Source organism: Callorhinus ursinus, unplaced genomic scaffold (assembly GCF_003265705.2).
Source record: "Callorhinus ursinus isolate GAN/ISIS: 27379988/994484 unplaced genomic scaffold, GSC_fseal_2.0 scaffold56, whole genome shotgun sequence".
Lineage (NCBI taxonomy): Eukaryota > Metazoa > Chordata > Mammalia > Carnivora > Otariidae > Callorhinus > Callorhinus ursinus.
In genome coordinates, this window is record NW_027397118.1 from 7,990,148 (window position 1) to 8,004,309 (window position 14,162).

The following is a 14,162-nucleotide window of genomic DNA, read 5'->3' on the forward strand; positions in this document are numbered from 1 at the left end:
GGTAGTTGATACATATCTAGGAATGCATCCATTTCTTCCAGGTTATCTAATTTGCTGGCATAGAGTTGCTCATAATATGTTCTTATAATTGTTTGTATTTCTTTGGTGTTGGTTGTGATCTCTCCTCTTTCATTCATGATTTTGTGGAATTGGGTCATTTCTTTTTTCTTTTTGATAAGTCTGGCCAGGGGTTTATCAATTTTGTTAATTCTTTCAAAGAACCAGCTCCTAGTTTCGTTGATCTGTTCTACTGTTCTTTTGGTTTCTACTTCACTGATTTCTGCTCTGATCTTTATTATTTCTCTTCTCCTGCTGGGTTTAGGCTTTATTTGCTGTTCTTTCTCTAGCTCCTTTAGGTGTAGGGTTAGGTTGTGTATTTGAGACCTTTCTTGTTTCTTGAGAAAGGCTTGTATTGCTATATACTTTCCTCTCAGGACTGCCTTTGCTGTATCCCAAAGATTTTGAACAGTTGTGTTTTCATTTTCATTGGTTTCCATGAAGTTTTCAATTCTTCTTTAATTTCCCGGTTGAACCATTCATTCCTTAGGAGGATGCTCTTTAGCCTCCATGTATTTGAGTTCTTTCCTACTTTCCTCTTGTGATTGAGTTCTACTTTCAAAGCATTGTGTCCTGAAAATATGCAGAGAATAATCCCAATCTTTTGGTACCAGTTGAGGCCTGATTTATGACCTAGGATGTGATCTATTCTGGAGAATGTGCCATGGGCACTAGAGAAGAACATGTATTCTGTTGCTTTCGGTTGGAATGTTCTGAATATATCTGTGAAGTCCATTTGGTCCAGTGTGTCATTTAAAGTCTTTATTTCCTTGTTGATCTCTTGCTTAGATGATCTGTCCATTTCAGCCAGGGGGGTGTTAAAGTCCCCCACTATTACTGTATTGTTGTCAATGTGTTTCTTTGCTTTTGTTATTAATTGCCTCATATAATTGGCTGCTCACATGTTAGGGGCATAGATAGTTACAATTTTTAGATCTTCTTGTTGGTTTGACCCTTTAAGTAGGATATAGTGTCCTTCTTCATCTCTTATTACAGTCTTTGGTTTAAAATCTAATTTGTCGGATATAAGGCTTGCCACTCTAGCTTGCTTTTGTTGTCCATTAGCATGGTAAATGGTTTTCCACCCCTCACTTTCAATCTGGGGGTGTCTTTGGGTCAAAATGAGTCTCTTGCAGACAAAATATCGATGGGTCTTGTTTTTTAATCCAGTCTGATAGCCTGTGTCTTTTGATTGGGGCATTTAGCCCATTTATATTCAGGGTAACTATTGAAAGATATGAATTTAGTGCTACTGTATTGCCTGTAAGGTGACTGTTACTGTATATTGTCTATGGTCCTTTCTGGTCTATGCTGCTTTTAGGCTCTCTCTTTGCTTAGAGGACCCCTTTCAATATTTCTTGGAGGACTGGTGTTGTGTTTGCAAATTCCTTTAGGTTTTGTTTGTCCTGGAAGCTTTTTATCTCTCCTTCTATTTTCAATGACAGCCTAGATGGATATAGGATTCTTGGCTGCATATTTTTCTCATTTAGTGCTCTGAATATATCATGCCTTTCTGGCCTGCTAGGTCTCTGTGGATAGGTCTGTTTGCAATTGAATGTTTCTACCATTGTAGGTTACATATCTCTTCTCCCGAGCTGCTTTCAGGATTTTCTCTTTGTCTCTGAGACTCCTAAGTTTTACTATTAGATGTCAGGGGTGTTGACCTATTTTTATTGATTTTGAGGAGGTTTCTCTGTGCCTCCTGGATTTTGATGCCTGTTTCCTTCCCCACATTAGGGAAGTTCTCTGTCATAATTCGCTCCAGTATACCTTCTGTCCCTCTCTCTCTTTCTTCTTCTTCTGGGATCCCAACTATTCTAATACTGTTTTTTCTTATTTTATCACTTATCTCTCAAATTCTGCTCTCATGATCCAGTAGCTGTTTATCTCTTTTTCTCAGCTTCTTTATTTTCCATCATTTGGTCTTCTATATCACTAATGCTCTCTTCTGCATCATTTATCCTAGCAGTTAGAGCCTCCATTTTTGATTGCACCTCATTAATAGCCTTTTGATTTTGACTTGGTTAGATTTTAGTTCTTTTATTTCTGCAGAAAGGGTTTCTCTAAGAACTTCCATGCTTTTTTCAATCCCAGCTAGTATCTTTAAAATCGTCACTCCTAATTCTAATTCCAACATCTTACTAATATCCGTCTTGATTAGGTCCCTGGCAGTTGGTACTGCCTCTTGTTCTTTTTGTTGAGGTGATTTTTTTCTGTCTTGTCATTTGGTCCATAGGAGAATAGATGAATGAGAGAACAAAATGCTAACAGGGTAACAACAACCCCAGAAAAATATACACTAAACAAATCAGAAGAGACCTGAGACTGGGGAAAAAGAAAGGGAAAGAAAGAAAAAAGAAAAAGAAAAAGATAAAAATAAACAAACAACCAAAAAAAAAAACAAAACAGAATATGATCAAATATGATCAGGCTGGTGCATAGATCAGTGCCACAGACTAGATTTTGGTCGTATTTTGGTCTGGTAGAAGAAAGTGCCTCCCAAAATTTTAAAGATTTATTTATTTATTTGAGAGAACGAGAATGAGAGAGAGAGAGAGAGCACATGAGGGAGGGAGAGTCAGAGGGAGAAGCAGACTCCCCGCTGAGCAGGGAGCCCGATGCAGGACTTGATCCCGGGACTCCAGGATCATGACCTGAGCCGAAGGCAGTCACTTAACCAACTACGCCACCCAGGCACCTCCCAAAATTTTAAAGAAAGAAAAGCTTATATATGTACAAAAATAAGGGTAAATATGATGAAGGGATGGAATATGACTGTAAAGATGAAAATTATAAAAGATTTTATGAAAGGAATTGATAAGATGTTGTTTGAAAAAAGAAAGAAGAGATTTAAAAAAAAGGGGGGAGGATAGAATGTGATCAGGCAGGAGACTAGAACAAAGCCATACACTAGAGATTTAGGGTATATTTTGGTCTGTTAGAAGAAACTGTATCCCAAAATTTTAAAGAGAGAACAACTTATATATATATATATACACCAAAAATAAGAGTAACTACTATGAAGGGATAGAATATGACTCTAATAATGAAAAATAAAAAAGATTTTTTAAAAAAGGGATTGAGAAGATATTGGTTGAAAAAGGGAAAAAGAAAAATTCAAAAAAAAGAAAATTAAAAAAATTACCTTTGAAAGACTAAAGAATCATGGGAAAAAAGCCATGAATTCTATGTGCAGTATTTCCCTAGCCCTGGACTTCTGTCCTTCTCATTGATTGGTAAACTTGGTCTTGGTTGGCTGTTCTTGCTGATCTTCTGGGGAAGGGGCCTATTGCTATGGTTCCCAAATGTCTTTGCTGGAGGCAGAATTGCCCCGCCCTTGCTGGTCCCAACTAAGTAATCTGCTCGGGTTTCCTCTCGGGAGCTTTTGTTCCCCGCAAGCTTTCCGTACAGCTTTGAAGGACGAGAGTGAAAATGGCGGCCTCCCAATCTACGCCCTGGAGGAGGCGAGAGCTCAGGGTCCCACTCCTCATTGAGCCCCCAGAGAAAAGCAGTCAGTCACTCCCATCTTCCCAGTCTCCAGCCGCACTCCGTGCTCACCTGGCCTGTGACAGCATTCATTCCTATCTCTGGCTCACGACTCCATGTGGAGTCTCCAAACCCAGCAGATCCCTGTGGTGCGCTCCCGCGCTGCTCCTTCCAGGGGAGGAAGAGGAGGCTCCCTGGATCTGCCACTCGTTGGGTCCCTGTGGAAGAGCAGTGGCCCAACTGTGCCGCAGATCACGGTTTATGGCAACCACGAGCTGAGAGCCCACGCCTCGGCTCCGTCTCTGCAGCCGGCTTCCCTGCTCCGATACCTGGGAGCTCTGCCACACTCAGGCACCCCCGGTCTTTCTGTGACCCCGAGGGTCCTGAGACCACACTGTCCCAGTGAGGGTTCCACCTCCCGCTTAGCCACTGGAGCGACGTTCCTCAGCAGATCCAACTTCTAAAAGTCCCGATTTTGTGCTCCGCTGCTCTATCACTTGACAGAAGCCGCCAATGGAGGCCCCCTCCCCCGCCGTCTATCCTCCCGAATATCACCTCAGATTCACTTCTCCGCATGTCCTACCTTCCAGAAAGTGGTCGCTTTTCTGTTCAGAGAGTTGCTGCTATTCTTTTCTTCAATCTCCTGTTGACTTTGTAGGTGTTCAGAATGGTTTAATCCCTACCTAGCTGAATTCCTGGCACCTGAGGAAATTTAGGTCTCCTACTCCTCCGCCATCTTGCTCCTCCCCCCTCAGATTTACTTTTGTAGAAGACTTCTTTTCTAGGCATATAACTATACCACCTTAGAAAATACCAGGCAGGGCACCTGGGTGTCTCAGTTGGTTAAGGGACTGCCTTGGGCTCAGGTCATGATCCTGGAGTACTAGGATCGAGTCCCACATCGGGCTCCCAGCTCAAGTGGGGAGCCTACTTCTCCCTCTGACCCTCTCCCCTCTCATGCTATTTCTCTCTCTAATAAATAAATAAATGAAATCTTAAAAAAAAAAATCAGGCATACAAATAGTGCTAATAAATGCTTGCCTAAATAATTATATTAAAACTTTCTGTAACAAAATATTCTTCAATTTGATGCATTCCACAAGTATTTGTTTTGCTCTTATTCTAAGCTTAGCACAAGTTAAGTCTATGAAATGGTTTAGCCCTGAGTAAGTTTATAGTCTACTTAGGGAGACAGAGTAATAGGCAACTTATTCAAATAATGTTACCAAACTCATATCTTTATGCCAAAATGTTGGGAGGAGATGGTAATTGCTACAAAGATTCAGAAAGAGAACTGACCAACATGGTATGAAGTTTTACATTCTGTACAATAATAAAAATTAAGAAACACTGATAAAGTATACCTGAAAACAGTGTAAAATAAAATCAACACAAAACCACAAATGAAGATAGACATTTTGATTCGTATCTTTGTGTACACTGTCTACTGTAGGGTGACCTCTGATACTTTGCTGCATTTTATTTCTTATTACTATCTTATTAATTTCATATATATCAAAGTATGATATAAATCTATATATCCAGAGTGTTCTATAGGTAACAACAGGTCTTCATTACCCTCCATTCTTTTGAGGCTGGAGAATATCCAACAGAAGCTGTTTAACTTCACTCGGTGACAGCTGATACAAGTCTCTGGCTGGCTTGTCTCCACCACGGATCTGTAATTCATATTTCATAGCATGGATGATCCACCTGAAACAAAAGAGGAGAAGCATGAATCAATAACTCTTCAAATAAAACCACCTTGTGCTTCTCACAGCCATGCCCTTAATAGCACTGACCCATTGAAAGGGGAATGAAGAAAAAGCCATCTGAATTTTCTGAACCATTGATATAATTACTTCCATCAAGATTACGTGACATGATTGATTCTTAAAAAAGAGGTCTGCTCTTGCACATGCAGTTAGGTAGTAAACATGAAAATAGGTAAGGACTTAGGTTCTTCTTAAATGAGATTCTACCAATTTGGTATGAAAGTATACTGTGTACAATAGCTGCTACGCTATTATTTTCATAATACTAGATATATGAAAAAAATAAGTAGGATAAAAACAGTTCATTGGAATTGGAAATGGGCTGAGATATGCTATTACATAAATGCTCCTTTCCCAGGAAGGACAAGCACTTACACCTATTTCCTTTACTTTGCAGTCATTCCCTTGTCATTGGAGGGGACAGAGAAGTATCTGCCTTTGAGATACAAGGACACAGTTAGTTATAACAATCATATGAGTATATTAGAGAATGTACTTTAACCAATAGATTTCAGAAGAATCTACTTTACAGATGCTGTTCATGTACCTATTCTTAAAGAATCTATTCTTTAATACATAAATGCTGTCCATAAAATAATTACTTTTATTGCAGAAGAAGCTTTAATATAATTACTTAGGCAACTGGAGTACTACTTGTGTGCCTTGTATTTTCCAAGGTAAAATATTTGATTATTTTATATGTAAATTATTTCACTTTTTAATTTAAGAAGTTTTTAATAAGTATTTTTACACTTTCATCTCATTTCTTTCATTTACTGTATTCTGAGGAAAGAACTTAGATAAACTAGTTATGCAAACCAAAGAAAACAATGGAAATAATACCGTGCCTTAGGGGACCAGAACTCTACACACCATTAGGAAGATCTAGGGAATTAGCTTTACACAGCAGATTCCCAAGCTTTATCCTTAAATCCTTCGGTGAACACTGAATAACAAACAGAGACAGTGCAGCTCAGCAACTAGAAAGAATGTGCCTTCATTCACCCATGATACTTTGTCTCCCAAAGGGAAGCTGTGTAGCCACTGGGAGAAACATCTAGTTACAGCAGTGAAGATTTAAAGTGCCTAAGTTACTGCACTCAAATATGTCATTATCTTTGTCCTGATACACTTTGAAAGACAACCTACAAGGCTATTGCAGGTACAGAGGATGAGAAAGTTGGGTGGAAATAATCAAAAGATTAAAGTCTTTCTTTCTGCCAAGGCTGCTTTGCAAAACAACACTGATGCATCCTCATGGGATACCTTTAATGTCTCTCAGAGGAAAAGAATAAGAAAAGTGTGATGCCTTCCCAGCTGAGCCCAGGTGATATAAGCCTTGTGTATGTCCCTGCCTGCTGGGCCAACCCACAGGCCACAAGGCAAATGTCCCTGTTCTATGACTGCTCCATTCTCACTGCCATCTGCTAAAGCAACTCAGTTCTTTTTCCTATCCTCTGCCGTATTCTTTGTTGTCATTTCTGGAAGTTAGGAATTTAACTAGTCTACCAGTTAATTGCTCTGAGATGCATGAGAGATAAACAAGGACAGAACATAATAATTTAATATATTATTATTACTACTATTACTGTTGATAGTACATAATAAATATTTAATAGCTGCTCACTGGTAAGAACAATAAAGATGACAAAAAAGCATTTGCAAACAATAAAATAAACTAAACAAGAGAACATATGACTGAATTAAGATTTATCATTTTTATTTCTCTAATTGGTTGAAAAGAAAAGCTGGACTAAAACTATGTTATTGTCAAAGACTAGAATATCTTTACTTCTTCATCCTCATTAGTATGAACTGTATTTAGTCAAAATGTTCTATCACCTTAAAAGCCACAAGGATATAGTTACTTTGGATGCTTTGATGTTAAAGTTGCTTATAAAATTAGCTGCTAAAATAACATTTCAGTTATAATAAACTGCTCCATGGACCTCTCTTTAAATAAAAAAAATATGTTTTTAATTTTACAGGTTATAATTGTCCTCTATTATTTTCTTTCTTTATTTAACATTTAACATTTACATTTGAGGCACCTTAATATAAAAGAAAGAACAACAAATTAAAAATCTAAAGACTGCCTTTTGGTCTCAACAAGTCACCAAGTCAATAGCATGAAAAGAAAAGTAGGGGTTAGGGGTCCTATTCTGGACATAACAAAATGAAGAGACATAACAAATGCCACATGTGGGCCTTGTTTGGGATCCTAATTTTTTTTTTTAAGTTCTTTTGGGGACAACCACAGAAATCTGAATAAGAACTGGGTATTAGGTGGTATTAAGGAATTACTGCTAATTTTGTTGGGTGTGGTAATGGTACTGGGATTATTGAGAAAATGTCCTTTTTAAGATATATATACTTATTAAATATTGAGGAGTAAAAGCAAAAATGTCTGGAATTTGCTATATAATCTACAGACAAAAAAAAAAGATGAAGCAAATATAGCAAATGTAAATTGCTAACAATTGCCTACACCCATTTAAATAATGGGCACATGGGTATTTACCAAATTATTCTATTATTAAACATCTAAATTTTTTATGATGAAAAGTAAAAACAATAAAGATAGGCTTAAATGTCAATTCTGTCACCAACTGTGTCCCACTGACAAATTATTTTTCAAATGGGAATATTACTATTACTTGTTCAGCTCATTTTATGGAATTATTTTGAGGAACAAATAAGACAATGTATGTTAAAAAGCTTTTGAAATTACAGAGTCATAAAAAATGTTAGCAAACTCCTTTTATTTGACCTCTGAGATTCAGGTTGGAGAAAGGTAATACAATTTTTACACTGAATGAAGTCTTGGAGTTACTTAAGCAAGGGCCAAATCTACTTCAGGAGGTGTCCCCTTCTAAAATAAGTAACTTTAAAAATTTTAAAAACACTAACTTTCTAAAGTCCTCCAAAATTTGAGTTATTAAAACTGAACATTATTTATCACATTTAACTTTTAAAATCTTTAGTACCATAAATAAAGATAGCTGGAGATCTAAAAATTTCCCTCAGGTTTTTTCCTTCTGTTCACAAAATCTCAGCAGTTCTGTGAGCCAAATTATAGAAAACATCGTACTCAACAGTCACCAAAGAAAGAAGGTGACTGTTTTTCATACATTCTAGCACAAATGAATATAACTTATCTGTCAGATTATTAAAATACATTTATTCATTCAAAAATATTGGCCAAACTAATCTTTTTAGCTCGGAATTCTTCAAAGGACTAAAAAACCAGCAAAAGTCTTAGACATAAAATACTATACAGCAGTCAGAGACAGAGAATGTAAATTACCAAGTGAGAAACACAGTTAAAAAATTCAAAGACATTTAATCCATTTTTAGAACTACTAATACAAAAGGGCATTAATTCCTTTGCATAAGAATATCTCACTTCCTACCCTCATTCCCGCTGACAAAGTCATCAAATCTGATTTGACAATTTCGATGTAAAAGCAGTTAATGCAAAATAGGGAAAGAAAAAGCAAGCAAGCAAATGTGGAAGGTCAACAGAATGAAGGTTATTCTTGGACCACATCCATATAGATTCAGTCTGTCTAAAGAACCAGGGACATGCTCTACTTGCCAATAAGCAAATGAGAAAGTGGCAGATACACACGACTGACCAGATCAACCTTCATGTGTATCAAGGTTTGACTTGAGGACAATGAATTCCTCAGCACTGCTGAGAAAGTATGAAAAGGTGGAGTAGTATTCCTATATAGTCCTAGGGATAACCTTATCCTTCTAGAAACTCTCTTGTTGTGAGGTTAGTAAGCATATTGTGTACATATTAGTATTTTTCTTTCCAACATGCCCCAATCAAGGAGTGAAATACACAATAAAGTACTTGGAAATCTGACATCACTGGTAAACCAGGACAGCTGACATTTTCTGAAAACATGCCTCTGATTCAAAGCAACTTTAAAAATAATTATTTTGAGCCAATTTGAAGATACTAAGAAGTGTTTGCCAAGTTTGCTGTTAAACAAGTGAATGTATAACTCTCTGCAAGCATTTACTAAGCCATATAAGAGGAGATGGGAAAATCGCACAGGAAGGGACTTTTTTGCTTGATTCGTATTAATACAGAGAGGGTGATAATTTGATAAGGCAAACTGAGCTTCCTGTCTGGTAAATGGAGAACAATGACTCACTCACTCTACCCCTGAAATAATCAGAATAGAGGTAGGAGAGCTCCATCATCTCACTTCCCCACCTCGTATCAAATGTCAAAAACAAAGACCTTTAAATGAGTATCAAGCCATGCTAATGAACTCAGACCTCTAATTACCTTCTCTTTTCCTTTACTTCACAAGCAGTGTTACAGTCTAGTACCTATGGCCTTCTCTAAGCATCAGATGTGTGATCCACAGACCCAGTTGTGGGCATCAGAAGACAAGACATGTCTGAAGCATAATTGCTTACAGAGGATGTCCTGGCAGTATGAAAAGCAGAGATAAAAAAGGCCTGATAACATATTTCCTCAGGGGTGATCTCCCACTAAAGCCTGACTGACAGGCCTAGAGCAGAAAGCAGTTGATTGGAGGTCTTTACAGTAATGGGCCTGTCAGGAACTTGATCTATTTCAACATGAAAGCTGGAGCACAAATCAATAATGAGACAGCAAATCAAATCATTATCGGACTAGAATACCATTCCTGTGAGCAGGTTAATTTTGTTCACAGGAGTGCCTGATAGCAGTAATGTTGAGAAACTGCACTGGCAGAATTAACCTTGGAAAAAAGAGAAAAGAAACATGGTAGCATTGATTTAAAGCAACTGAGGCAGCGGGTGATGTAAATAAATAAATTTAAAAAACCCAAAAACCTCAGAGAGAAAGGTTAAAACAGAGAGATAAAAGCACACATAGTGCGGAGGAACTCTGGGTAAAGGTACCATGACTAAAACAAACGTTCTTATTTCTTATGTCCATTCAGCCTAGTGAATGTTGGCATTTCAGGAGGAATATGGTATTAAAAGCTGACTGAACTATCAATCTCTTTATTCATAATCAACAAGAGAAACAATAGGAAAAAGATATGAATGAGTCTGAAATGCTTTAATTAACCTATAAAGAAGTAAAAAACTAATGTTTTCTCTAACACTCCCCCTTTCTTTTAAAATCATGCTGCAATCACTGTAATACACAAAGGGGTGATTTAGAGGGGAAACAAGTTCAACAGTTTATAAGAAATCTGACATTCAAGGACCCTATAAATGAATACTTTGCTCATCATTAAACAAATTAAAACCTTCTAGGGACTAACTTAAGGTAAATTCTTGTAAAGAAACATATAAGTATGTTTCTGCAGCTGGCAGTAAACTAACATGGAAGGAAGACTCATTTAGGGAGCTGAGATCTGAGTAAAACTGATTAAGGATAAAGTGCAATAAAAATATATTAAAAAGATACAAAAATATCTTTTTCCTTTTCAGTGGGACACTATCACAAGCCCCACAGACATGATAATTGTACTTCTCTAAAGTTGTCTGATATCCCTAGACTAGAACCAAGGTTCCAAAATCTTTGTTAATGTGGTCGAAGAGCACTATGGGCACAGGTATAAGGGGATTTTAGAAGGTTTGCCAAGTATTTCATGAGGGATGATCAAGTGATGGAGGGGTGAGACCATGTTACATGGCAGCAGAATATCCAAAAGGGATTTTGAGTTAAGGTTTTGCATGAAATGCTTGGGGATCACTGCATTGGGTTCTCAAGGAGAAACAACTGTGGCAGAAAGGGATACCTCTAGGGTGAACATATCTTGTGGGAGCAGAGGGTCTTTGCAAGCCTAGGACTGGAAGATGAGAGAGAGAGAGAGAAAGAGAGAGAGAATGTGTGTTGGATGGGAGAGGTTCCTCCTTCTTGGGATTTCTGACATGTATAAAGATACATACTCCAAAAGCCACATAATAGAGGACCTCAAATCACTGAATGTCAAGGCAATACTGTTGAAGCTTTACAAAACATCTTCACATTCCTTATCCAGAATCCTCACAATCCAATGAGGAAAACCAAGCAAGGATAGCTTCCCTATTTTATAGACAAGAGAGCTGGAATAGGGGCTGGGGAAACATGAACACTGGAGAAATTCACTCTAGGTTCAAATCCTGGTTTGTGGTCTTACGACCTTGGGCAAGTTACTTTGCTAAATTTTCACAGTATTTTATACATTTCTTGCAGTGTACAAGGAGCTAATTTAGAATCAGTTCCAGGGCGCCTGGGTGGCTCAGTTGGTTAAGCGACTGCCTTCGGCTCAGGTCATGATCCTGGAGTCCCGGGATCGAGTCCCGCGTCGGGCTCCCTGCTCGGCGGGGAGTCTGCTTCTCCCTCTGACCCTCTTCCCTCTCATGCTCTCTATCTCTCATTCTCTCTCTCTCAAATAAATAAATAAAATCTTAAAAAAAAAAAAAAAAGAATCAGTTCCAAATCATCTCCATTGGTTTGGTCTCATGGTGAATAGAGGGGCAAAATCTCACGTCTTATGTTAACTTCTAACTATTCAGCCTCCTTGGTGTGCCTTGCACTGCATAGTGCTAAACACTACCAATGCCAGATTAAAGGGGTGATACACAAAAGACGAAAACCATCTGGAGCCAATGCACATCATAGTTGTTACATGAATACTTGAATACAAAATGGGTCATAAGTTGAAATCATGTAGAAGAGACCTTAAAGGTCATAAGGTTTTAGGAAAACAGCAATGTTTCCCTGAGAAAACAGCAACTGTTTACATAAGTGAAAACATACATAAAGTGCTTAGGATCAAAGAACAAGAACTTTGGAGTCAGGCAGAATTTGGGTTTGAATCCCACTTTGACATACTGGTTTGACTAAGACAGGTCACCTAAGCTTTCTGAATCTTGGTTTGTTGATTTTAAAATGGGGGTACTAGTGCCTACCTCAAAGTTGTTGAATCGATTAAATCAGATAATATATGTGAAGTATTTTAGCATATTACATAGTATATAATAGGCATTCAATAAATCATATTTGTGGTTATGTTGGAAGAGGAGGAGGAAAGAGTTTATCATAGTGAACTTCTGAGTGCAATAACTATGTTATTCATATCCATATCCCCTAAGATCCTTATTGGGAATGCTGTTTAGAGAGGTACCATGATAAGGTAACTTGTATCATACTGATGTGATTAACTGTACCACTCTATAAATAAATGAAGGGAGAAGAGTGATATATCCTTCTACCTTCTACATGTATAAGTGGATTTTCATATAAACAAGACCCTGTTTAACTTGATAATTTCCTGAAGGACATGACTTGTCCAAATGAACTGCATTTATCAAAAGTAAAAGAGTCCTTAATCATAGGAAACAAACTGAGGGTTGCTGCAGGGGAGGGGGGTGGGGGGGATGGGGTAACTGGATGATGGACATTAAGGAGGGCACGTGGTGTAATGAGCACTGGGTGTTATATGCAACTGATGAATCACTAAACTCTATCTCTGAAACTAATAATATACTCTATGTTAATTAATTGGATTTAAATTAAAAAATAGAAAAAAAATTAAAGGAAGTAATTTTTAAAAAAGTAAAAGAGTCCTTTATTTCTTTATCTAATGAGCACAGAGACATGCTATCATTTGTTTTTCCTAGATTCCCCATCACTGGCTCAAGCAAGCTATCTGAACCTGCTTATAACCTATATATTAAACAATCTGTCAAACTATATTGAACATCTTTTGTGAGCAAGACCCTGACACAGACAGGAAGATAAGATGTAGTCCCTATCCTTAGCAGAAGTAAACTTCTCAAATAAATTATACCTTATTAAAAAAACAGACTTCTCTCCAACTGAAAATGTACCAGTATTTAGAGCTAAATCTGTGAGCCCCACGTGAGAGGAAAATACATATTAATATACACATTAATGAGCTGGGCTGGGACATTGTTAATACTCACAATGGAAATATAATGCCACGATTAATTCCAGGGTGAGTTTCAGGATAATGAATAATTAAAATTTCATGGCAAATCTTCATTAGGAGGTTTTCTGCTATCATTAAATACTAAGTTACATGCTGCTGTCCTGACATTTTTATTCTGGGTGGCACAGTTTAAGGAAAAAAAAGTATATTATTTCTCATGGAAGGCATTGAACATACAGAGTAGGAGATACAGAAACAGGAAGAAAAGTATTTTTAGAATAAATTAAACATATTCCATTTCCATGAAGAGAAATTTCAGGTCAGATTTGAATTCAAAAAAGAAAATTCCAATGGATTTTTGGAAGAACATAAATTAGCCTAAAATGCTGAATAAGCAGTAAAGGAAAAACTACTACAGGCTGAAAAACATTAACATTGGAAGTAAAATTCTGGGAAGCTGTTAACTTTTACTCTAAGACTTTGTTTAAACCTCTGTAAGGATGACTATCACTTAAAGAGGCTCTCTGAATAGAACATTTATTACAAAGAATGTGCTTTGGAAGAGTTATAACCTTTGCTTCTCAGTCAGGTTCAGAGAAATACCTGAGCCTGGGACAATAGAGTACTTTTAATACCAGGTGTGGATACAGAGAATCACATTTCCTTTCATTTACAAACAACTTACATGAAAGACCCATTTCTGTATCCTTATATGTAGTCAAGGGGTTGGAGTTAAAAATATTAGAGCAAGCAGAATGAACAAATCAGGGTATGATTCAAAGTTCTTATAATTGATTTGGAATACCTCTAAATCTTCAAAAGGAACAATTTTCAGGGGTAAAAATTAAGGTCAAGTTCTATGCTGAGTGAATTCAATTCTTGATCAAAAGAAAGGGGGGGAAAAGATTGAGAAATTCACCTGAAATATACTATAATTGAAATC

At 37.2% G+C, this 14,162-nt stretch overlaps 1 protein-coding gene across 3 annotated transcripts in view; it reads right to left on the reverse strand.

Moving 5' to 3' along the window:
* Positions 1-14,162, reverse strand: part of PHKB (phosphorylase kinase regulatory subunit beta) — a 303,729-nt gene that overhangs the window by 12,419 nt on the left and 277,148 nt on the right. For all 3 annotated transcript variants that reach the window (XM_073884358.1, XM_025852340.2, XM_025852337.2), the window contains one exon: positions 5,122-5,256. In XM_073884358.1, coding sequence (XP_073740459.1) covers positions 5,122-5,256 — 135 coding nt within the window. The remainder of the gene's footprint in view (positions 1-5,121; positions 5,257-14,162) is intronic.